At 39.7% G+C, this 24,037-nt stretch overlaps 1 protein-coding gene across 8 annotated transcripts in view; it reads right to left on the reverse strand.

The window, feature by feature from the left end:
* Nucleotides 1–1,030: 1,030 nt before the first annotated feature.
* The window catches only part of GRID1 (glutamate ionotropic receptor delta type subunit 1), a 557,494-nt gene continuing 534,487 nt past the window's right edge, over nucleotides 1,031–24,037 (reverse strand). For 4 of the 8 annotated variants that reach the window (XM_052799330.1, XM_052799328.1, XM_052799332.1 and 1 more), the window contains 4 exons: nucleotides 21,570–21,736; nucleotides 19,979–20,219; nucleotides 10,374–10,409; nucleotides 1,031–1,718 (listed from right to left, as the gene is read on the reverse strand). In XM_052799330.1, coding sequence (XP_052655290.1) covers nucleotides 1,290–1,718; nucleotides 10,374–10,409; nucleotides 19,979–20,219; nucleotides 21,570–21,736 — 873 coding nt within the window. In that variant the 3' untranslated portion in view covers nucleotides 1,031–1,289. Of the gene's footprint in view, nucleotides 1,719–10,373; nucleotides 10,410–11,798; nucleotides 19,724–19,978; nucleotides 20,220–21,569; nucleotides 21,737–24,037 lie in introns of those variants that run through there. The other 4 variants (XM_052799336.1, XM_052799335.1, XM_052799329.1 and 1 more) reach the window with 4 other exon arrangements.

Below are 24,037 nucleotides of genomic sequence, written 5' to 3' on the forward strand. Positions count from 1 at the left end.
GGCATTCAAACTACTATTTGGGAAGGAAACAATGTGGTTTGGTTTTGGTTTGATTTTTTTGTCATATGAAATTGCACTGGTAATATTTGCAGAACGAGACATTAAATTTGCTATTCGTGTTGCTCTATCTTTGTCCTCTCTTTGTGTTTTACAGACAAAAAAAAAGGCATTTTACAGCCATTTCTACCAAGATTATAGACATGGCCATTAAAATGTTTCTCTTTACAAAATCAATGGAAAAATAGCAGAGCTGTGCTTATAGTCATGAGCTTAGCCTTGTCATTCAGGGATATGACTTCAACAGACCGTGTTGCATCCATTATGCAGCAAATTCCTTGAAATCTTAAAGAAAGAGATGGCACCAGAGGGCACAGTTACTGCAACACCATTAACTCCTGCCCATTAAAGCTCTTCCTTGTCTCACTCCTTTCAGCATTGGTTCCTCCCCGTTTTCAGTCGTGTACACAAGACACAAAAAAGAGCTGATCAATTTTTCTTAAAAGCTTTCTCCTTAACCTAAACCCTTTTGTTTATCAAAGCATTTATATATATAATATATATGTCATATATATAATATATATAATACCTATTTTATATATATAACAAAACAGAGAAGGTTAAATAAAAGAGCCACACAGTGCAGCAGACATGTAAAAACCCAATTCGATAATCCTGTGCTTAAACTTAGAAACCGTGTGGAAGTTTAAAACCTTGTTAGAAGGAAAAAGTTCTCTTTTTTTGTTTGCTTGTTTGTTGGATTTTAGTTACAATTCATGTTTAACACATTTGTTACTACTATGCTAATACCAGCTGTTAAATTCTCCGAGTGAATTGCCATCTTGACTATAAAATAGGGTTCTGGGGAAAGGAGAGATCTGAGCATGGTGAACTTTTCTATCAAGAAACAGATAATGTTTTTTCTCTTAAAAAACAACAACAAAAAAGAACAGTAAGGGAATAAGTGTTGAAATCCACGGGAAAAAAATGTACGGCCCTCGGTCCCAGTAACTGGTCTTCTTTGGCACTTGAGAACGATCACAAGTAGTTTGCCTTTTTATTCATATAGAACAAAATTTACAAAGTCATTCATACATTTTTGTTTGGTTTTTTGTTTTGTTTTTTACTGACTTCGAAAATTGGGAATATTCAAAATACACTTTTACCCCACTTCATTCTTTCATTATTTACAGGTATATACAAGAAAAATGTAGGAGTCTGTTTTGTGTTTTTTTGTTTCTTTTAAATTTTGTATTAAAAAGCTCTGCTGGTTGTTTTACTGTTTGTTTTCATCATATGGATGTTCCATGCGAGGGCTCCATTGCTTCTGGAATGACTCCCCCTGGCACAGACTGAAATGACATTGGGATCGGGGTTTTCACGGGACTCTGACGAAATAGTCCTCCATTTGGCGACCTGTGTTTACACTGTATGGAGGGCATGGTGGCTGAGCTGCTCAGGGGCAGCGGCAGGTTGCTGCCAGAGGCAGCTGTGAGTGTCCTGCTGGCACCATGAGTTGTCTGTTCTGGTAAAAAGGTGGTGACAGAAAGTTGTGTGTTCTGGTATTCGCGTACCGGCTCCAGGGTCTGAGCTGGCTGCATGCCACCAATCTCCAAGGCTGAGATTTCAATGGACGCTGGAGAGATTTGCTTGTGGGCTATGTCTTCATCAATTAAACTGTTCATGCGTCTATGGACCTGCTCCAGGTTCACTTCTTTGTCCTAATGGGGAAGAAACCAGAACAATCAGTCCAAACACAATCTCTAATCCCGTCTGGCCCCCCTCCACTTCCTCTGTGTGACAGGAGTTGCTGTTCATTCATTACATTGCTTCGATTTCATCTGTGCCTATGCAAAACCTTGAGGTCTGCCCAACATCTCCAGCTGATAAACACATGCTAAAGAAAACACCACCTCAACCTCAGCCTGCAAAAGCCTGTGATGTTGTCAATCCCGTCCTCCTTGGAGGTAAACAGATGGCTCTGGTTCAGTTAACAGGAGCTGGCACCAGGGAACAGCACATCCCACAAGCCCTTAGCTCACCTTGCACAAGCCCAGAAAAAAAGCACATGGCAGTCAACAAGCGAGTTGGGACTCCAAATTCCAGCAAGCAGCTCGCCACCTTGTAACCACAAGAGAGCTCACCACTGTCTCATCTAGCTGCAGTGCATTTTCTAAGGAACATGTCAGTAAAACACTGTGCACAGCCTAGCTGACACCAGGGTAGTTGCTTCATGTGCCAAAATCTACTGGCCAGGGGTTGTGATGGTGAAGAAGTCTTCCCTTCCTGGCAGGAAGCTCTGGGTCACCTATGTGGCATACACCATAGGCCTACTGGAACACAGGTTCCAGAGAAAGACCTACGCTGGGAGCCCTGGGGAGGGGACCACTCATTTGTGTTTTGAACAGTTGTGTGACCAACTATAAGCTGCCTGTCATCTAGACATGTCATCTGGTAAAAGTCTGTCTGTGGTCAGAGCTTGGGAAAGTAACGCTGGTTTTCAGAAATGCATCACCATCTTCTGAGAACGTGTTGCCTAAGGCTCCCAGAGCGGTCTCTTCACAGGACTTTTGGGACCATTTACTCAACGTATTTTAGCTTTCGTGAGGAAATACAGCAAAAGTAGTTGTCTTTAAAACCTGAATCAGCAAAGACCTACAATGGGCTGTTTATCACCTCAGCACAGCATTCAGGATGCTCAAATTGGAAAGCAACAAAACTGGCAGGGTAAAGTCAACAACCTGGGATGCTGTATGACTGAATTTTAATAGCTAGCATTGTAATGCCAGTAAAAAGATATTATATTATATCATTTCTGTATATTTCATAAAGCAAAGATATGATCCGCAGTTGTAGTCATTTGATGCAAGTGTAACATACAGCAGACTAGTAGCAAAGCACCTATAAAAGCCCACCAATTCTGGAACTGGAGAAATTCCCTGGTCTGACAGAAACCTGTAATTACACTAGGCAGCCAGCAAGATTCCAGCCTAAGAAGTAGGGCTACCTGAAACTTTTGTGTTCCAGTAATTCCTGATTGCCCACAGATCAACATGTGCTTAAATGTTGGTTAAACCCAACACCAGCAGTTTTACAGATGCTCTGATTCATGCCAAAAACTAGGCTCTGGGAACAGAGAAGTATAAGGTGCCACTGCCACCCACTCCTCATGATATTTTGCCACTGGTGTTCAAGTGGAGCACAGAGAATTACAATATTATTCCAGTGGTACCCAGTGCTATGCAACTTTGCTTTCACCTGTAAATTGACAAGTCAACTCCAAAGCCCTTGATTCCAGTCAATGTCAACTACAGATTTGATTCTAAACTTGTGATTTAACACCACTTCTACATTACTCAAGAACCGTTGGATTTGCTGATCTCTGTGTGGATTTGGAAATGAATTAGTGCTACATGATGATGAACTCAAACCTGTGTCCTTAGCTTAGGCTAAATCCATATTGATTTCAACTGGAGTACAATTGTTCAACAATTACAGGGCTGAGCTGCATGTTGCACCTCCTTCGCTAATCAGTAGAAAATGAATTCCTATTTCATTTACATCACAAATCCACCAAAATCCCAATGGAGCTCCCAGAAACCTGGGGGATATCATCTTCCTCACCAAAGAAACAAACTGTTTTTTTGAAAATACTGCTTTTTTAGTGAAAATCTCTAATCAGATAATCTTGAGTTAGAGGAAATCAATGGACAATAAATAAAACCCCAAACTTTTGTGGCAGAAAGACACCACACAATACTTGACCAGATAAACCCTGCAGCTGCATTAAGTCCTTCTTGCCAACAGCTGTACCTGACCTGTCAGGCTTTTCATTCAGTAAGTTAGATGATAACACAGAGGTTCTTTCATAAACACTGTAACTAGGTAAATTAAGGATTTGTGGTACAATGGCCAGAAGGTTACATGGATTTAATTCATAATTTTATTATTTATTTCTATTTCTTGAAGTAAAATTGTGGACTGGGAGCAAGTGTGAGAAGTATCCTTACATTATCCCCTGTTGGGAGTAAGGGCTCGACCTCTATGGGCAGGTTGCTTTTGCACAGATGTCTGGCTGCCTACTGCTGTGTTTTTGTCAGCTGTCTGCCAGTGAAAGCTTGCTGCAAAGTTCTGCTTATCCACAAACCTCAGCTTCCACCACGTATGATGCTATCTGTGTCTAAGGAAGCTAACTCCCAGAAGCCCATTAGATAATGCTTCTTTAGGTACCCCGTACTATTTCTTTCCTTAAAAATGCTGTTAGCTTTGATTTAGACACCTAGGTTGGCATTCCAGTTTTCTGGGACCCATGTTCTTGCTAAGCCCCTACTACAAAATAAGAAAAAAGTAGAGAACTCAGGTTAGAACTGAGCAAATACTAGAACAAATTTTCCTAAATAAGACTTTGGAGAAATGTTTATGACTCATTTGCATTTTTCTGAGCTTTTGCCAAATACTAATGCCTTCTTCAGATCATTTCAGGTGAAAATATACATCGAAATTGTATTTGTATTTTTTGATTGCAAGCACATTCTCAGTGCATTCCATCCTGCTTTGCTACAGGAACAAATACAATGTGACTGAGATAACTAGCCAAGCCAGAGGGAAAGGTAGAGTTTCAATATTTGCAACATGCAGTCATTAACTGTTTGCAGAGGAAAAATACATTTGTGAATGAAGTGTGCTCTTCATTTGGAGCATCCATGCACAATAGGTCATAAAATTCAAAGGATGAATTAATCCTGGTTATATATTTAGCTTAGCTCTTTTAAGATGTAAACATGAAGAGCCACAGATGGGATGCTCTTAATAGACATCTCCTGCTTCAGACCAGAGGGGTTATTAAGGACCACCTTGTTTGGAATGTTTCCCTCTGTTGGCCTGACAGGATTGCCCTCTTCTATTATGCACAGTCCAGCCCTGGGACAGCATTCCTCAAGAAAATGGTGGATTTGCAGTTGCTTAGGTTTCACAATATAACCTTATGTTTCACTGTGCTAAAGTTTTCATTATCAAGAAAAGGAAAAACATAATTCCTGCACACAGACGTCACATTTTATCTACAACAGAACACTTTATGAAGTTAGCAGAGAAGTAAACGCTTGGGATTTTTTTAAGAGGTAGGGGTGGGGAATTCATTTGCCTACTTCTTTCTTCAGCATTAAGGACAACTTTCTGGCCTTATTAAGATCAGAGAAAAGTTTTTAAAGGCTTCCAAGAACCCAGAAGTTCACGTTATTCCTTCTTTTTGTTGTTAAAATAAACTGTTTGTAAAGGTTAAGGAAAACAAGTCTGTCTCTGAGGAATAATAAAACCACATTTTTAAAGGTTCTTCCCTTTGTCTTATTAGATGAAGCGCAGCTAAATAACAAAATGTCAAGCTTTGTATGAAACTATCTTAATGCTGGATGAATGATTTTTCAAATGCTTTAAAAAAACCCTAAGATAAAAGTTAGAAACCCTTGAAAAGATTAGTCTGTTGTTACATACTAGAAGATTGCCTTGAATCCCAAGATTTCCAGAACTGAAGGTTTTGGGATAGCTTTATTTGACAAGCCAAGTTTTCAGAATTTGTAAATTCTGTAAATCTCATCTTTCTTTTTATTTATTGTTCTCCTGGAAAATTCAGTAACAAAGCATATGTTACTGAAAAGTAACAAGGTAAATGGAAAAAGGGTTAAATGGTAATAAAGCCAGAAAAACAAATCATAAAAGTTATGATGTTTTGCTCCCTTGTTTGTTCACTGTTCTCCTTTGGTTTTAGTTCTATAATTCTCATTAAACATGAGCCATTTGTTATAATTTTTAAGCACTTACGTTGCATTTTTTTCATTTCCTGAGGCTTTGTCACCTGAATTGTGAAATGGTAATGTAGCATTGCAAAAGATTTTTAAGCTTTCCAATGCCGTAACTGTTCTCTATTTTTGCATTCCTCTATGAAAAAATTAACAAATTAAAATTAATAAATTACTAGATATTAATAAATTGAAGCTTGGAGCTAGGGCATGGCAGAAGCACCAGACCTTGCTGCTGGAAGGAAAAAACAGGAGCCATAGTGGAGGCTGGTGTGCCGGTTTTCCAGCACAGAGACTTCCCTTACCCAAAGGAAAGCCCCTCGGGGGAAGCCTTACTGCTTCTCTTCACAAGGGTTTCTGGCTTCAGCTTCACTTAGCTCCAGTTAGGTCTCTTCAGAGCTGAATGAATGAGCTCCAAACTTAATACTTCAGTGTCTGTGACACAAAGGCTTCTTCTCTTTCTCTTTTGTACTTAATATGTAAAACTTAGTTAATGTTATAAATATGTCATATCTCAGATGTTTCCTGCCAATTCAACTTCACTTTTCATATATAGCTACATTGGATAAATGTATACACTTGTGTTGCCAGAAGGAGATAAAATATTTTTCCTTTGCTACCTTCATAATTCTATTTTCACTATTAATGTTGTACTCCAAATAGATCAGATGAAGAAATTAATCAGTGAAGGGAAGAAAAAATATCACGTGTAAGGAAAATTAATTATAAACACAGGCTTATCCTCGTCAAGCTTAAGGAAAACAGCTAACCGAACATTGCTTCTGGTCAGGAAATTATCTAATTCATAAATACCAATTTAAATGTCATTCCTCCCCAATGGGTTTGAGTTCTGGAAGGGCAAATGAAGGGCATGTTTCTGATACGTCCCAAGCACTTAATCATGAGCGACAGGTTCAATGGCCTATGACCAACAGCAGGAGCACACCACGGCAACTGTTGGTGTGGCTTTGAAGGATGCTCACCAGAATTATCTGGGAACTACTAATCCTGCACAACCGCACCTGGATGAAACTACAGCTCCTTTCGGGACTAACCAAGTTTGGCCTTATCATGGGGAGAGAAATTATGGCAAGATATAAATGCAGACAGGATGATTTACAGAGTAATCAATATTTTTTTTCTAGCTTATTTTCTGCAACTTTTGACAGTGGGCTCTAATAAAAGCCTGTGGGCAGTCAGATTGAAAGAATATGAAACTACTTGGGAGGTTTGGAGTCAGTTAACATTATCAAATATGAAAGACATCTCACTGAGTGTTGGAAAGGAGCTACTGGCTGATGTTTTCAAGAAATTGCCTAGATCACCCTAAACACAATTAATTCAAGGTGATACTGTTCAGCTGCCAGGATTGTAACGGTTGGGATTTTCCACAGGGAAGATTTCTGAGAAAAATATTTTTATTAAAGACACTAATGTGGCCTCTTGTTCTTACTCGTGATTTCTCTGATCTTAGCACAAAGTTCAAGAGAAGCCACTTGAAGAGATAAAAATGTTACAAGCTGATTAAGCAGTTTCAGTAAGGTCAAAAAGGGAGACAAATGTCCAAAAAGGTAGGCCAAATATCTGCAGAAATTTGATGCTAAAACTACACCAAAGCTGTGATAAGTTGCATCTGCATCCCACACATGCAAATAAAACCACACTAGGCTAGAGGAGAAGATAAAGACTGATGGTCCTGACCCTAAATATCAAGCACTAAAAATTCAGAAACTTAGCCAATATGGGCAGACAGGCACATACACCAAGGCACTATCATGAATGCGTCAATACCTCCCGGTCAGATGCTGATAACTGTGCCAAGTATTAAAAGCCTGTTAATGCAGCTCTTACTAAGCGTCAGGACATATGCAGAAAATAATGCTTTTAAAGTACTATAGTCTTAATCATCAATCATGATGCTTTTCTGTTTTGTTTGTTTGTTTGTTTCTGTCTTGGGTGACAATATGAAGGATTATCTTGTGGTGAGAGAATGAAACCAACACATAAAAGTTAGTATTACATTTTCATTCTGTGAAAGAACTATTTAAAAAAATAAAGACAATTTGTGATTAGGACTGGGGTTCAAAATTTGAGTCAAGCCCCAGCCTCAGACAGACATTTCCTCTTCTGACCTTGAACAGCTTACATGCCAGTCCCTCTACCAACCGTATAAAACACCTCTTAACCCATACACATATGTTAAAAAATACAAGTATCAGTGGTAATGAGACACAGATGATAGAAGGCACACATGTACCCAGCTAGGCAGAAAGGAAGTCTCTGAGGCACTTGCATGCACAGACAGACATACTGCATAACTGAAAAACAAAGCAGAGAGACAAAACTGAAACAGCTAAGCGTCCCTGCTCAGGTACCCACAGGCTATTTTCTTCTTAGCTCAGCGTCAAAACCCACAGCTCCACCCAGCTGCCAGCTTCTGCCCATGGGGTTTCAGACATCATGGACTCAAATATTTAGCTTGTTAAGGAGAAATGAAGAAACAGCAGCTCTGCATATGTACGTTCGTTTAAGATTATTTTGAAATTCTGTATTCACCCAGGGTCATTATCATTACTTTCAGCTACAGCTACTGCATATATAAAGCTGAAATTTTAATTTATTCCAGGAGGCTCTGACAGAGTGGCAAAACTAGACATAATTGGCTTGCTTGAGAAGAAAAAGCAATGATAATATATGTAATAGATGTGCTGCAAAACAATGACAACAGTGTGGTATTATATTAATACAAATAACCCCTTTTTAATACAACTCAGTTTGCCACACTCATTATTCTAGAGATTCCACAGTCGACAATGCAGTGAAATGCAGACAGACGTGTAAACAGATGCAGTGATGATATATGTTTGCTGTCATTAATTTAACACAGGCAACTGACCTAGTCAAATAGCACTTAATGTTACATAAAATTTGCTGAGTGGTTTCTGAGTGTACTCTGCTAGATGCCAGTTTGACCGTAACAGTATCTTATTAGAAATAAGTACAGATGCACCTCGAGAGTCTACTTGAAAGCTACTTTTATAAATAGGCCCAACTCTGCAATCAAGCTTCTGCTCTTATAAGTGGAAACTGTACCATGTATTTTAAATTAGCAATTAACTAAGCTATCATCCATAAAACAGCTGTTAGGAGAATGCATTGAGACTGACATCAGTTGAGGTCCAGTTGAGGACTGTTATCCAACTGAAAGGATAAAATAAATGAAAGAAGCTTGCAATATATTAATTTCATTCAATGTGTAATCATCTTCAAAGAAACAAAACTTCATAAAAAATTATGTACAAGAGGCCACCTTATTCACTAGGAGATGCTCTCCTTCACCAGAGAGCAGAGATTCCTTTATGAAGAGACAGTAATGTTCTTTTCCCTTTTAAGTAAACCTGAAAAAAAGTGAGAAAGAACAGAATACTGCAAAGATGATGTTAACGTGATAGAAAATTGTTTCAAATACATTGCCAATGTTTATTCCCACCTACCCACAGCCAGAAAATACCTATAATTGGTGAAAGTAAGAAACTATTACCAAAACCCTAGAGACCAATGAAGTAACAGTGACTTGATACATAATTGCTACAAGTAGCAAGGAGCTTCAGGAAGCAGTCCGTATCTTCCCACACTCACATTGCTGCCCTTACCCAGGTTAGATTTATCCAACCTGAAATCACATCTAGCCAGGGATCTAATTCTTAAGATGGCTTAACTGTCCCATGCTTTGAGCCTGTGAGCCTTGTCCAGAAATGCACCAGACGATAAGTTCGCCACCAGGCTGTTGAAGCTGACAATGCACACCAATTTAAACCAGCTGAACATCTGTCTGTGTTTTATTTTTTCTCTTCAACTACATCCACATGCTATGGCACTGTGTGAATAAATATGCAGGGCACAGTACCAATGGGACAAGCATTGCACATTAGGTGCCAGCAGGTAGCCCCACAGTCTCTTGCAGTGGGCTGCTCCCACTTTCATCACAATCCATTAACTAAGTGCAATCACAGAGAAACACTGGCTAGTCCTTACAACCAACAGCAGACTCAAACTCGCAAGCTGAGAGGCTGTGATAGCATCCTTATTTGTTATTCAATACAAAGGGGACATTCAGCCTCATGCTGAGGTATTCAACCTTTAAAATCCTTACCAACCTTGGTTCACAAGCATTAGAAGCTGGTAACTCAACTACAAAGAAAATGAATGACTGGTTCACATTATACTGATGTTTCCACAGTGTTCATGAGCTTAAAAATAAACAGGACAGTAAGAGAATGCCAAGAAACGTTTTTCAACACAAGCAGCAAAATGCAGTACTGAATGAGTGCTGGTTGATGAGCATGCCAATGTCTCTGCAAAGGAACTCTTTTAGGAGAAAGGAGAATTTGCACATAGAGAAACCTTTACTGTGCACACACTGCATATATTGTAGTTACAGGCACTTCCCATAACACAAAGGTTAGGTTCAAGGGAATTTCCAGGAAGAGGTAAAAATGAGGAGAAAACTAGCAAGGATTCATCTGTACAGGCATTTTCAACAACAAACCAATTATCTGTATGTTTATTATAAATTCTCACCATGCTTCTGAGGCCCAATCTCACATCATTGGCCATCTCCAGATAGAAAGGGAAAGGAAGACATGGAGAGAAAAAAAAGGATCAAGATAGTGAGGCTAACAATGTAATTAATATTTCACTCTTTTTAGCAAACATATACTTATTACTTCTTATAATTCTGGTTTGAAATAGCGAATTCTAGCCACCGCTACCAAAGAGGATGGTCCTGAAGAGGGTGGTGTTTTCAAAATTCAACTACATCTAAAATGACCCTGTGAAGTGACATATTATTCTTTTATGAAGTAAAGATTAAATTCATGAAGGTTCTGTTCCAAAACTTACTAAAAATTCATGGATTCTTTACATTGCTCTACACAGCTTTTAAATCCTAAATTATTATCTAATCAATAAGGGATGTAATTTTTCACTCTACTGAGCCCAAAGCAAAGCAATGCTACCCTTTAACAGTCTGATTTACTCTACTGGAGCATCAGCCATAACAGACTGCTCTATCATCATCCTTCTTCACCATTCCAGCCTAGTCAAATCCAAATCTCAAAAGTTCCCATTTTTTCCTATTATGCCAGGAGTACAAGAGCGAGTTGGCACAGGAGACACTTGGAGTTGCTTCTACAATCTGTGTGATGCCCAGCAATAGTTGTCTTGCAAAGCCTCTTCTCTCCACTCCAGCTATGAGAAAGCCTTAGAAAACTCTTACTCCTGACTATTAGCCAGAAATGTTTTAATTAAAAAATGAATTTTGAAAAGGTTTCTGCACCCCCGTTCGGGGTTATATTTTGGAAAATGCCCAAGTTCCTATTTTGACATGAGAAAAGACATGGCCAGCCAAATCATTAAAATAGCTCAGCATAATAAAAATCTGGCCACCAGTTTCCCAAAAGAGAACTCTTGGATGCTGAATACTTCTGAAGAAATAGTACTTCTAATGTTGAGTAAGTCCAAGTAGGTCTTTTCTATATATGTGCCTATAAATAAGGTTCTGAACTTAAGGAAAATCATAACCAAACCATCAAACTGTTTTTGGTTTTTTTTCTATGTATTTTCCACAATATTAGCACCTGTGATTCCTTAATATTTTGCTGATATTGAGCACAGGTTATTTCAGGTATTATAAAATTATTTTAATTAAACGGATAAATAGATTTATAAATTGCTTTTTAATATTATTGTACGGTAAGTTCAATCTTCAGCAAATCACTTTAATGCACATATAACTTCCAATTTATGGTTTATACATGTTGGTTTCAAAGCAACTCAAGTTTGATCCTACACCAGTAAAATGAACGGAAATGTTTTGGTGATCTGGGTGAGATCAGGATCAAACTCTTATTTAATTTTACGTACATGTTTAAATGCTTAGTTGGATCAAGGTCTAAGGCATTTTTACAAACCACAAAAAATGTAAAAAAAATATTGAGAAAACAGTCACATTTTATGGTTTTTATTTTAAACTTTTACTGATTTTGTTATTACTGAACATTCAACCCCCCCCCTCAAAAAGTCAACTTTAAAATACCACTGCAGGCTGAGATAAAATATACAAACATTAGCTCTGTAAACATTGTGTGAAGAATCTAAAAGAATCTCATGCATTAAGGCTCCAATTCAGTAAAACACATAAGCTCATGCCAAGCACATGAGCAGCCACAGAAGTTCTCTGGGATAGGTGATGTAATCCAACTTAAGCAAGTACTTAATTCATTACCAAACTGGAACTTTAAACAGGTTGTTTCTTTCTGACTTCCCCACATGGCAACATTCATTTTTTAAGCTTATTTCTGTTCAGTATTCTGCCCCCCCCACCCCCCAAGGTTCATGCCAAGTAAATCCAGATTATATCCCTAAGAATCCTATTAGCAGGGTTTTCTTATATGACTGAGAAAAATTAAGCCAAACACAAAAATCCCTTCCTTGCAGCTAGGGAAATATGATGGAACCAAACTTGAATGTTTCAACACTGCTTTGGGTAGCAGAAGCCTGGGCCCAATGTCATTAATCAGGGGATGACATGTCACTTTTAAATCCATTATAGCCTTGACCTAAATCTATGGTGATCAATAGCAAGAGTTGACTGATTTCATTGGATTCTGCATGAGCACACTGTGACCAGATATTAGAGTGTATCTGTTTCACTGCTAGGGACCTCTAAGGAGAAAATCTTGTTTCTTCACTCATGTAAAAAGCCAACACTGAGTTAGTTAAGATGCCCTTCCAGCTATTATCAGTTTCTGTATAAGGCAATTTACATATTATACCTTCCTCCTTTTTTTTTTTTTTTTCCCCTCTTTAACTGATTCTTCCAGTTTATACTTCATCATCAAACAACACTAAACTTTGCATTCTGGGATGACTGATTCCTAACACCACTTTGCTGATTTAAAAATGCTAGTTAAATGAAGTTTCTCAGCATATTATATTCAAAGCTAGTTTGAAACTGAATTTCTAGATGGCATTAAAATGCATTATTTTGCCAGTGTTTGCATGATTTATTTTCCCCAAAAAACTTTATTTATTCTTAGAAAAGTAGAATACAATACAGTGATACAAACAAATGATCATTTATATGCAACTGAGCAAAAAATGTACAAAGATTTCAGACATGTCATAAAAATACAGAAAAAAATAATTTAAAATAAAAACAAGATAAAATATAGAGGACATGCAATGAAGGGAAAATAAAATATCAGTTTGATGATCTCATGTTTCCTTTCATTCTCAAAAGGAACCATCCTGGGGGAAATAAAATTTTCAGATAAAAAGATAACACCACAAAGGAGACAAGGTAAATGAAGTGACAAAGAAAAAGACAAGGAAAGTGAAAATAATCGTGAAAGCATAAGACTCTTTAATAATCAAAACCAACACTGCTGACACCATGCTGAAGGTACGGAAGCCTTGACTGCCATGGAATAATATCTGGTTGGAGAACTTAAGTGAGATGAATACGGTGCAAACCACAATTCTTAGCAGTAACAAATTTTGATCCATTGGACTCGTATCTGCTAGCTCCTATTTCCACTTCTACGGTACAGTGGGTTTCATAGTCTTCTAATACCAGAGGAGAGTCCTAGTGGGTAACTTTAATGACTGCTAAAGCTGGAAATACGGATTTTTGAGGTAGGCTGGAATTTGCATATCATCAAACATGGAAACAGGGGAACTTAAGGCAGATCATACAAGGCTGCCCTGGCCAGAGATACAGGTTTTCTTTCTTTCATCCTGCATACTGCCAAGATATTTGTGATGATTTTTAGAGTAATTTTGCTACCTCCCACTATCCTATAGAGCTAGCAAGTATTGCAGAGTCTAGACTTTTTGAGATTCAATAACATTTAAAACATTATTAAGCCGGGACTAGCAGAAAACAGGAATGATAAGATGCTGTTACTAGTACACAAGTCTGCTCCCACTCTGGACAGTACCTGAATTGCTGCCCCCTTTTAATCATTTAAAAATAAAAAGTAAGAACAGAAAAGTGAAAAGAGTCTGTTGAATAAAATGATTTTGCAGAAGCATGAGAAAGTTAAGAAATCACAAACTAAGCTGTGAAGACTGTAATTGTTAATGAATTATAAATTTGAAACAAGTTATGAGGCAATGACTAGTAGCAACTCAGGAGGTGGAAAATTATGCTATTCCTTAACCAGTAAAAAACCCAAAATCTTCATGCACTACAAAATTGCAAACACACTAGATACAGTTTCTGAAACACTCACATTGCTAGGAGTAGCACAGCCAGTTTGGAGAAAATACATTTCTGTTTTATAATATGTATTATCTGAGCTAAGAAAGAATCAAACCAAGAATTCCTTGAGATCATTGTAACGTTGTCTTTCAAGAGCTCTATAAACAATAAGTGAATCAATATCACCTTTTATGGAAGATGCAAAAAATATCAGTTCCCAGCAAAAAAATCATCCTGGATAAGTGACTAATTTTCTTTGATGTGGGTTTGCCCGTTGGTTTGGTTTTAGTGAATACATCTTGTGCACAGTGAAAAAATGTGGGAATTTAACTTTCTTTCCATGAATAATATGATATTTTATCTTTGCTTCTAAGTTTTCATTGTTTTGGAGTATAGTACACAGATGAACTAGGAGTGCTTTCTTAATAGTTCTGAAAAGATCTCAGTAGTAATAATCTTCAAGGGGAATAGTACATCACAATAAGACGTAGCTGATAAAGCACAGAGGATGCTGGGGAGTCCATCGCAGTAAGCAGCTACACTTGATCATAATGACAACAAAGATTTGAAAACTGTCTTTCAGTCTGTCAAATGGAATAAAAGATACAAACAACCCGATAATGTGGCAAAGCCCTTGGCAGTTAAATGATCCAAATTATATAGCTTACTGATATCATGAAATAAATGCATAGGGCTCATACCAAAAGATATAGAAATCCAGAGATAATTATTGAAAGCTCAACATTTCTATGGTACCAGGTTTCAATAAATTTATCGGATTGCTCAGCTATTCAAAAGGGACACAGAGTGACTGAACAGAGATTCTAGAATAAATATCAATTTTCCTTTTTTATTTTACAACTCCCCAAATTTCTGAAGCTTACCAAAGTCAAAAGATTTGGTATCAGTATTGCAGGCTGAGTAGCAGCTGTGTAAATTTAAGATTTTAACACATAGAGATAGATATATGAGCTGGCTAAATTTCACTGTGGGTATAGGATGGCTGGGTATTAACAACATTTAGGAGAGGATGATTGTAAATTCTACAAAATCTGATTTGAAAAAGATGACCAAACGTAAATTTTCCTGATTAAGAAAATAATAAGGACATTTAAACCTTTCTATATATCTTTCCAACTTTATGAGATTACAAACTTGAGCCCTAATAGAAGAATGCAGCATGGTGTTGCAGGTATACATTTTTTCCTGATGTCGGAGCTAATCTTTCTTTTGTTAATCTGATCTGATAATGATTAAATGAAGAATTAAAAGGAATAACATTAAGACTTTTACAGCAGAACTCATTAGAAACATTTTTACAAATCTGCTTCAAATAGAATAAAAATATCTTGTATCAACATCCTGAAAATCAACCCAGCCTTCACTCTTCTAGCAAGAAACCTCACTGTTCCTTGCACGATAGAATTGTGAACCAATGTCAACCATGGTTTTGGGAAAGAAAAGGAAGTCCATCTTTTCTGGAGGTTTATCTTAATGAACTGACTTAATGGGTAGAAACAATACTTTTTTTTTAATTGAGTAGGGCAGATTTTCTTCATCTGTGAACAGTGTAAAAAATATTCTAGTTGGAAGTAGTCTCTGTCTGACATAACTCTTCCTATAAAGTCTCTACAAATGTAGATCAGTTTCATGTCAAAGTCCAAGTTACGCTGTTGGGTTTCAAAAGATAGGCTTCTTGTTCCTCCCAGTTACATAGTTAACACTATGTTTTTCACACTCATTGTAATTAAGAGTTGTGATTTATAGCACACAGACATTCAAGTCCTTGAACACCTCAATGTATTGGCTCAGGCTAACCCCCACAAAAGCCAAAGGAATACAAAGTGGAAGACGAAAAGACAACAAACTGGCAAATATCAACACCTTAATGTCAGCTGAAAACATTTCTCCAATGCTAATGAAGGCTGTGCATGTTCTTCCAGCCACAGACTTCACAGACCCTTGACATACAAAACGACAGTCTCTAAATAAATCCTTTCTCTCTCTCTCCAGCAAGCTGCATGGCCGTCCAACCCTGTCATAAATCTGCCACAGCAGTCGTGCATCCATCTTCCCAACATCTGTCTGGTTTTTGAGTTGGCAATTGTTGGCATGATACCGCCTACCAAGTGGGTCAAGCCAAAGACAGAATGTTACACAAGGGCTCTACAAGTCATGACAACTCCTCATTTGATCCTGAATCCGCTGTAATTTTCTACAATGGATTTATAAAGCTCCTAACAGGGTAAGGGTCACACAGAAGCCCAACACTGCCTCCTTGTCCTTTGCCTCATGAGGTGAGTTGTGGATGAGGTGACACCAAAGTCTAATCTTAGGCTGCAAGAAAATCAGCCCTTTCTGTGACCCTCCACAAGCTCTGCACTTCACAGAAGAAAATGGTTGGAAGATAATCCAGTTCCCACATTTTTTTGATGGTATCACAGAACTCGTGTTTTACCAAAGCCTTCCCAAAAGCAGAAAATCAGCAGCATGACTAAAGTTTGCAGCTGTTACTGAACTAACGACTTGGCTGGAGTATCAGATGCACCCAAGAGGCAGATTTTAATGTTCTGCATGTGCTATGCATGCTGTAGCTCTGTTATTATGGGTATTGCTGTAGAAATGCTGGATAATACACAGTGACAGAAATGGGATATCCCAAACACACTCCTCCCGGAGATCAAATCTTCTTCTTGCTTTTGGTCCCCTAAGCAATGCTCAGCCATTGTTCCTGACTCAAGCAGAGGAGTCTCCAGGACTCAATGCTCCCCTCATCCCTGGATCCTGTCCTTCCCAAAGTTTTGAAACTTGGTTCTCGTGAATACGTTGAAAAACTTCAACCAATCTACACCACCTCTTCTGAAATTTGGTTTCCTATCTTAATGACAGTGGCCATCAGCAATCCCTCTTCAATCCCTCCTCACTAGTAGTAAGTAAATAAAATATTGCTGCCCACTAATCTCCCAAGAAATATCTGCTACGTTCGTTTGCTAATTTATCCGAGTGGATGTTGTGGTCACTGTGACTGCAGCCCGCTACCCCCAGCCCCCTGCGCACCTTCCCGCCGGGCGGGCGGCCATTCGCCGCGGGCCCGCCGGTCACGTAGCCGCTTCTGCTTTCCAGGGGTCCCGGCCGCCCGGGCCAATCAGAAGGCGGCGCGCTGCCCCCGGGCCCGCCCGCTGCGCGGCCCGGGGCGAGGGGCCGGAGCCGCCGCGGCCCCGGGGCCGGGACCCCCGGCCGGGACCAGGGCCAGGGCCCTCGGCTGCTGCCTGCGGGGGCTGGGCCGGCCCTGGGCGCGCGTTTAGAGCTCAGGTTACGGTTAGTGTGTTACACGGGCCGATCTGCAGAGGGGCCGAGAGAAAACGAGCTCAGATGGTCACAACAACGTGGCTGTGTCACGTTTAAGCAGAGGATCCCAGAAGACGCTGCCCACCCACGGCACTGGGCGGCAGTCGCCCTTCCCTCTGGCTGCTCTGACCTGATCCAAAGGTGCTTCTAGCTGCCTGCCTTTCATTGCACCCAGCTGACCTTTTTCGGGGACCCCTCGTTATGTTCCATCCCGCCTGCCTCACATATGCTCCCTACGCTTTCCTCCTCGCCGGCTCGGCCTGTGAGCCCTCATCATCCCTGGGCCCGCTCCTCAGGAACACGCACTTTCTCATTCAACCTTAACACCTACTTGTGCCAGGGCTCCCACTGAACCTGCCCGCTCTCTCTGTAGCACTCACATCGCTGACCTTTTCTGAGCCTGTTTGTGTGCGCTGTGCCTGAGTTTAATTTGCCTCCCTTAACCCAGACCAGCTGCACCATAAGGGCAGACCCAGCCCCCCCCCACGGGTGATCTTCCCAAGTCCAGCTTTACCATATGGGTGATTTTAGTATACTTTTAAAAATGGAAGCTTGAAAGTATTCTATTGTTTGTCACAGAAACTGCAAAAGAGGATGTACAGAGAAACGCGAATCGAGAACGTGCTGGAGGGAAAAGGGAGGAGGAGGAGAGGGACGGGAAGGGCAGAAAAGATGGGATGGGGTAGGCAGGGATCTGTAATAATCCTTCTTACAGTTATAAAAAGAGAAATGAAGGGGGTGGGCAAAAAGAAAATATTTAAACTCAGGAAGACGGATCCTTTTTCTGAGATGGAAACTGGGTATTTAAAACTCCTTGCAATAAAAGAATGAATTATTTCACCTTGCCTATATGAAACTGCCTTTGAGGCATATTCTCATCTCACTCTACAAAGATGCACAAAGGCGAGTCCCTGAGCGTAGAGAGGGGAACGCACTGCCGAATATGGCAAGATGAATGCTTGTGCACACGAAGCATGAGGATACTTCAGACAACGTCCCTGCCCCTTGCCCTGCCGGGCTTTCACAGTGGGCAGTGAACCATCTACTGCTAGGGTTTAGGCCTTAGCAATGCTAACGCGGGGTGGGGCCTTTGGAGTTACAGCAGGAGCGACTTCTACAAGGCAGCAGGGCAAAATGCTACGGTATTTAACCAAAGAGCAATTAAACATGCACTTCTGTTCATATGAAAGCTTCTTTATAAGCTTTCATAAGAGTACCTACTTGTGCTCTCCCTGTGCCTGCTTTTGGAGTGCTGCATTGTGCAAAGCGGAGACTTGCTTACTTTTGCCAAAATTTCCCTTTCGCTGTTGTTATGTTGTGGAGCCACAGACGGGTGACTTTGCAGCTTTGTCCCACAAACATGGTACAGATGTTTATCACCGAGCACTTGATGGATGAATTCAAATGGGAGAAGCAGGAACTCAGAAGAATGTAATCTTACTGATAAATATTTCACAACATTACAGACTGCAGCATATATCTTCAGATCACATTTGCCAGAATTGCTTACAGGTGATAGGTATGTCAATTAGTGTAGTACTCTTGGCAACTTGAGAAACATAGATTGGAATTGATGGGCTATGTACTATTTTCCAGCTGTAGTGCAGCTCACTGCTATTATTTGCTTGTAACAAACATCTGTTCCAAGATGAAAGCACCTACAAATACCTCAGTGTCTCCAAAATTACAAGAGGTTAGTTTGTTAAACATTTAATCTATGTAAACAAATACAGGCTTCATGCAAGACAGATCTGAGTATGGACTGGTTATTCTATCATAGCATTGCTAACTCTTACTCACTGCTGTGCATGAAAACTTCAAAAATAAGAAATTCTCAGATGTATTTTCCTAGGTAAAATATGTCATATGAAGGTCAGTTTACTCAGAGGCTCCTACTTTTAGAAATAAAACTGATTTCAAAAGAAAGGAAGCATTTAAACAGTGTCATGGCAATATGGCGTATTCAATTAATAACTAACTGGTTTATTTTTAATTGCTTGTGTACCTCTTCAAACTCAGCCTAGGTCAGCCATGAAGGAAAAGAGCTACCAGCTGGCTGGCAGCTGCATAGCCTGTGCAGGATGGACATGGTTCTCACAGCTGATGGATAGGGTCTCAGATCAGAGAAAACATTACCGCAGATGGCCCAACTGGGTGCCCGTGACTGGCCTCCCCGTCACCCACAGCAGAGAGGCCAAGGGCATGTTTCTGAACTACTCTCTTACCCCTAAAGGTGGTCTCTCCAGGTCAGGGTTGAGGCACATTGGTGGGGCAATGTGGGGAAGTTTGCACTGCTGCTGCCCATGCTGTATCTGCTCTATAAATAAATAGAGGACTTTAGTCTCCAGGGCTGTCAGTTTGGCACCTTCCATGTGCACAAAAGACATGTTTTGTTTTTTTTTTATTTGTTTAGAAACAACCACCCAAAAAGTTATATGCAAAGCTTAGTATGGTGAATCAAAATAAATCAAATTTATTGTATGAGAGCACCTAAAATCCCACAACTTCCACTCACTCTCTCTTTCTTTTGTGTTTTCTACTTTTAATTGTGATAAGAATAAAAGTTATGGACCTCTTTTGGTGTTTCTTGATGACAACGGTTGCTGTTCCACCACAACTCCAATGCTGCCACCAAGCATGCAAGAAGAAGGCCTATTGCTAAAATGCAGAAAACGCCTGCAAAACTGTGAAGCTTGAGTGCCTTCCCATCTGTCTGTGCATTGGTATGGCTATTCAGGTCACAACGTCCCATCCGTGGCCACCATTTCTGTTTAAGAACATCCAAATCTCCGCTTTCTTGCAACTCTAGGATCCTGCAGAAATTTCAAGAGACAGGTTTTATTTTCAATGATACTTTTTCACAGTTTTTTGGTCTTTTCTGTGTGTCACACATAACTCTTAAATGTACCGTCCCACAATTCAAAACTCCATCCCACCACCACCACTGTGTAGTATTCTTCATCTGAAACTGTTATACCAGGATTTCTTTCTACTCACAGCAGCAGGGTAAAGTCCAATGGGTAACTTTAGAAAAAGAAGAGACTGTCAAAAATTCCACTGCAATGCAAGAAGCATTTCCAAGGGAAATCACTATATTCCAGTTAGTCATGCCTGGTCTGGCTACATTCAGCTGTAACAGCTGGTCCCACTAGCGAAATACTCAACCCACTCCACTGCTGCTCTCCCACAATAATTTCAAAATCATGTGAGACTAAACATGCTACTATTTGTGCGCCACTTAATAAAAATCTGTTTAAGCAGCGACCAACTCATTTACTTCAGCAAATGTAGTTTGCAAAAAGATTTTATTTCAATGCTGTTACTTCATGCCTTAATTACTCTGTTAACAGTTGTTAATTAATCATTGTTTTGCCTCTTGTGAAGTGTCCCTTCTCTCCATGAATGATTCATTTTGGATTTGGTTTGATAACTGTTTTAGCTGTTTACTAACAACCTTTTCTCTTGAGGCAGCTTTGTGTCTGTTTATGCAGCTGGAGTTTTACTCCTTTTTATAAAGAAGGAGCGAGACGAGGAAATCTTGCTTCAGCACCCTGCCTGGAGCGGAGCACCCGCTCACCTTCTGCTAAGGCCACACATGCCTGCACAACTGCATGTCTTCATTTCAGTGTACACATTCACATGAAAAAGATATGCCTAGCTGATGGCTCGGAGATCACTAAATGGCATAGTCTTATAGTCTCATAGTCTTGGCAATCCCATGCAATACTCAGCAATTCTTGTTTTCCTATACCATTGCGAGCCTTCGACCTGTCTCTCCACCCTAAAGGGTAAACCAGGGTGTTATTACTTGCTTACTGTAGGGAGCAACACATTGCTTCATAGCCTGAAAAACGTTGCATGAATCAAATATCTCTCTTCAATCTCTCCCCTAGCCCATACAAAGCTCTGAGGACATCAGTCCTTTTTCTGCCAGAAGCAGTGCTGCCTGGAGATGTGAGGCCACACACCCCCTCCAGTCTCCTCCTCCCTAAGCAGATGCACGTGGAGCAGAAGCAGCAGCTTTGTTGAAGCTGGAACTCATAACCTCTCTGCTGTCACTTATTCACTGTCCTTTATTCAATAATTGCCAAAATTAATGTGAACCACAAATGGTTGCTAGTTGTAGAGAGGAATCCTATAAAACAAGGTTTGTTTCAATTTACCTCTGGGAGAAAAGATCTCTGTAGGGGCTTCCATGCTGGAGTGCTATCCCGTATCCTTTGCTGCTGATGCTGTTTCCAATTACTGTCACAGAGCATTCGTCATCCGTCAGCGCGGCGTATTCCACCACCGTCACATCCCACAGGAAAGCATAGTTTCCTTTCTTTGCCTGTAAATACAGCATGAACACAACACGATCTAAACTAAACTACATTTCTAGGTAGAACAAAACCCAAGCAAACAAACCCTGAGCTTGTCATTACTCCACGGTGGTATTTCCTTAGGTCACAGTTTATCTGTAGACCTCTAACATCTTAGTACATTTCTAATGCTCTTCCCTCCCAGCAGTACCTCATCTACTCCAAACCTCACTAAAATGTCTTCCATTTTGAATAGGAATACATAGGATAACATAGCCAACTGCAAGTGTAGGCAAGGTTTACATACCAGGTTATTAAATATAAATGAAAGCTATTGCCTTAGCTGATGAAATTTGATGTACGTTTTGTGGGAAACATGGAGTGTGACCGGTTCCATACATTCATGTAACTAAACAGGTACAGTATGAGCACTAAGTGATGCTTCCTAGTCATCACAGTCACCAAAATGGTAACTTTGCAGTTTTCCTCATATAAACATGTAAATAAACAAAGCCCCTTCCAAGAGCTATGTTAATCCTGTAACAAAAGGCGTGCTCTGAGCTTAAGGAGTTCCCTCTTTTTTTCACAGGTAAGAAGAGTCACCAGCATCTCCTATTATCTCAGTTTTGGGACAAATATTGTTTTATTTTAGCACACACCCACACAGATGTCCTTAAATGTCAGTCTTAATTGGGATCCAAACCAATGCCTACATGCAGTGCATACGATGAATGTAAATCACCTTACTTAACATAAGATGTAAGAAACATCTCTGGATAAGGATTCAGTAAAGAAAAAGTCATCATTTTGTTTGGTTAAAGTAATCTTTGGTTTCCTAATATATTTAAGTAGTATGTTTTTAAGTCTCTAGTGAACATATAGAGCACAACAGAATAGATGGGCTGGAACATCTAATGCAAATAAATGAATGGTCAGGAATATAGACTACCAAGAATTTTTTTTTCTTTTTTTTTTTTTTTAAACTTGGGTGATTTCAGATATTTCTTTAGGTCAAAACAAAGCAAGGCAGGGAGCTGAAGTTCTGCATGTGTTTCTTTATGGGAACTGATCACCAAGCTCCCCTAGAAAATGGCTGCAGCTCTGACACGGAATTAGCTCATCCTTCTGCATATTTTCCATTTTTGTGTAAGCCTAGTTTTGAATTCACCTGTAAGCCTCCCTTAGTTATTTTATTATATTTGATTCCTCAGTTGAGCAATTAAGCTAATTTTACTTCACCATGCTTTGATATAAACCATAGCTTTCTGAAGTCCCTGACGGTTGTTTAAACATGACGGTAAATCAAACGGGTGAGTTATCCTCTAGTGGGTAGAATCCAGGGAAACAAAGATTAAAAGTATGTTGTCTGGATTTTCTGTAAGCTACTTGCCACAATCCACCTCTTTCCCCCCACTTCCCTTTTATCTGCATCAAGGCAATCAAAGATCCCCAAATTCATATGCTTCTGAGTTAAACCAGGGTAAAAATGTTACATCCTTCCTCTTTGGTAAGATTTAAATGAGCCTGTACAGACCACTTTGAAAATAATTTTTGTTAAGGGCTTGTCACCATTGTGGGTTTGTCCCCACTTTCTCCTTTGCCACCTCTGTGGTTGGTTGAGAGTAACAGTAATTAATACATATTAATTGCATTATTGCAACTATTGCTATATGAGTACAAAACATCATTAAAATCTAACTACAATGTGGGCTTTACTGGAGTTATTCAAATAGGAGCCACAGGACCCTAGTGTTAAAATCATACACTGATTTAGCTGACACAACTTATTAAACGAGCATGTTCATAAAAATATCTCTCACTTCAATGTCACAGTGTGAAACCAGACCAGAGTAAGACTTCCACATCTGCATTGTAATACCATACCTGACTGTCTACCTAAACTGGTAGCGCAAAGGAGGAAGGAACAAACAAATCACTCTTCACTATATGTGACAGCCAGAAAAGGCTTCATAACCTATCAACACGAGGATGTGTAAAAAATTAAGGATGGCAAGGGAGTGATTCCTCAAGGCATCTAGGCTATATTCAGGCAGCAACCTACATTCTTGGAAACCTAAAATGTGCTTCTTAAAGGTATTTTCTGAATGATCGTGTACCCATAACTAACTGGGTTGTTAGCAGCAAATCTCTGCATCTTGCCCTCCGCTCTTCCTGTGATGGGCTTTAACGATTCACATTTTATGCTTTCGCATCTGCGATGGTGCTGATAGGCCTCCTACCTGGTTAGGGACAACAGGCGATGGGCATCAGTCCCACTGGTGTTCCTGGCAGGGAAGGACCATCAAAAGCCCTATTTTTGCACACCTCAG

Source organism: Harpia harpyja, chromosome 10 (assembly GCF_026419915.1).
Source record: "Harpia harpyja isolate bHarHar1 chromosome 10, bHarHar1 primary haplotype, whole genome shotgun sequence".
Taxonomy (NCBI): Eukaryota; Metazoa; Chordata; class Aves; order Accipitriformes; family Accipitridae; genus Harpia; species Harpia harpyja.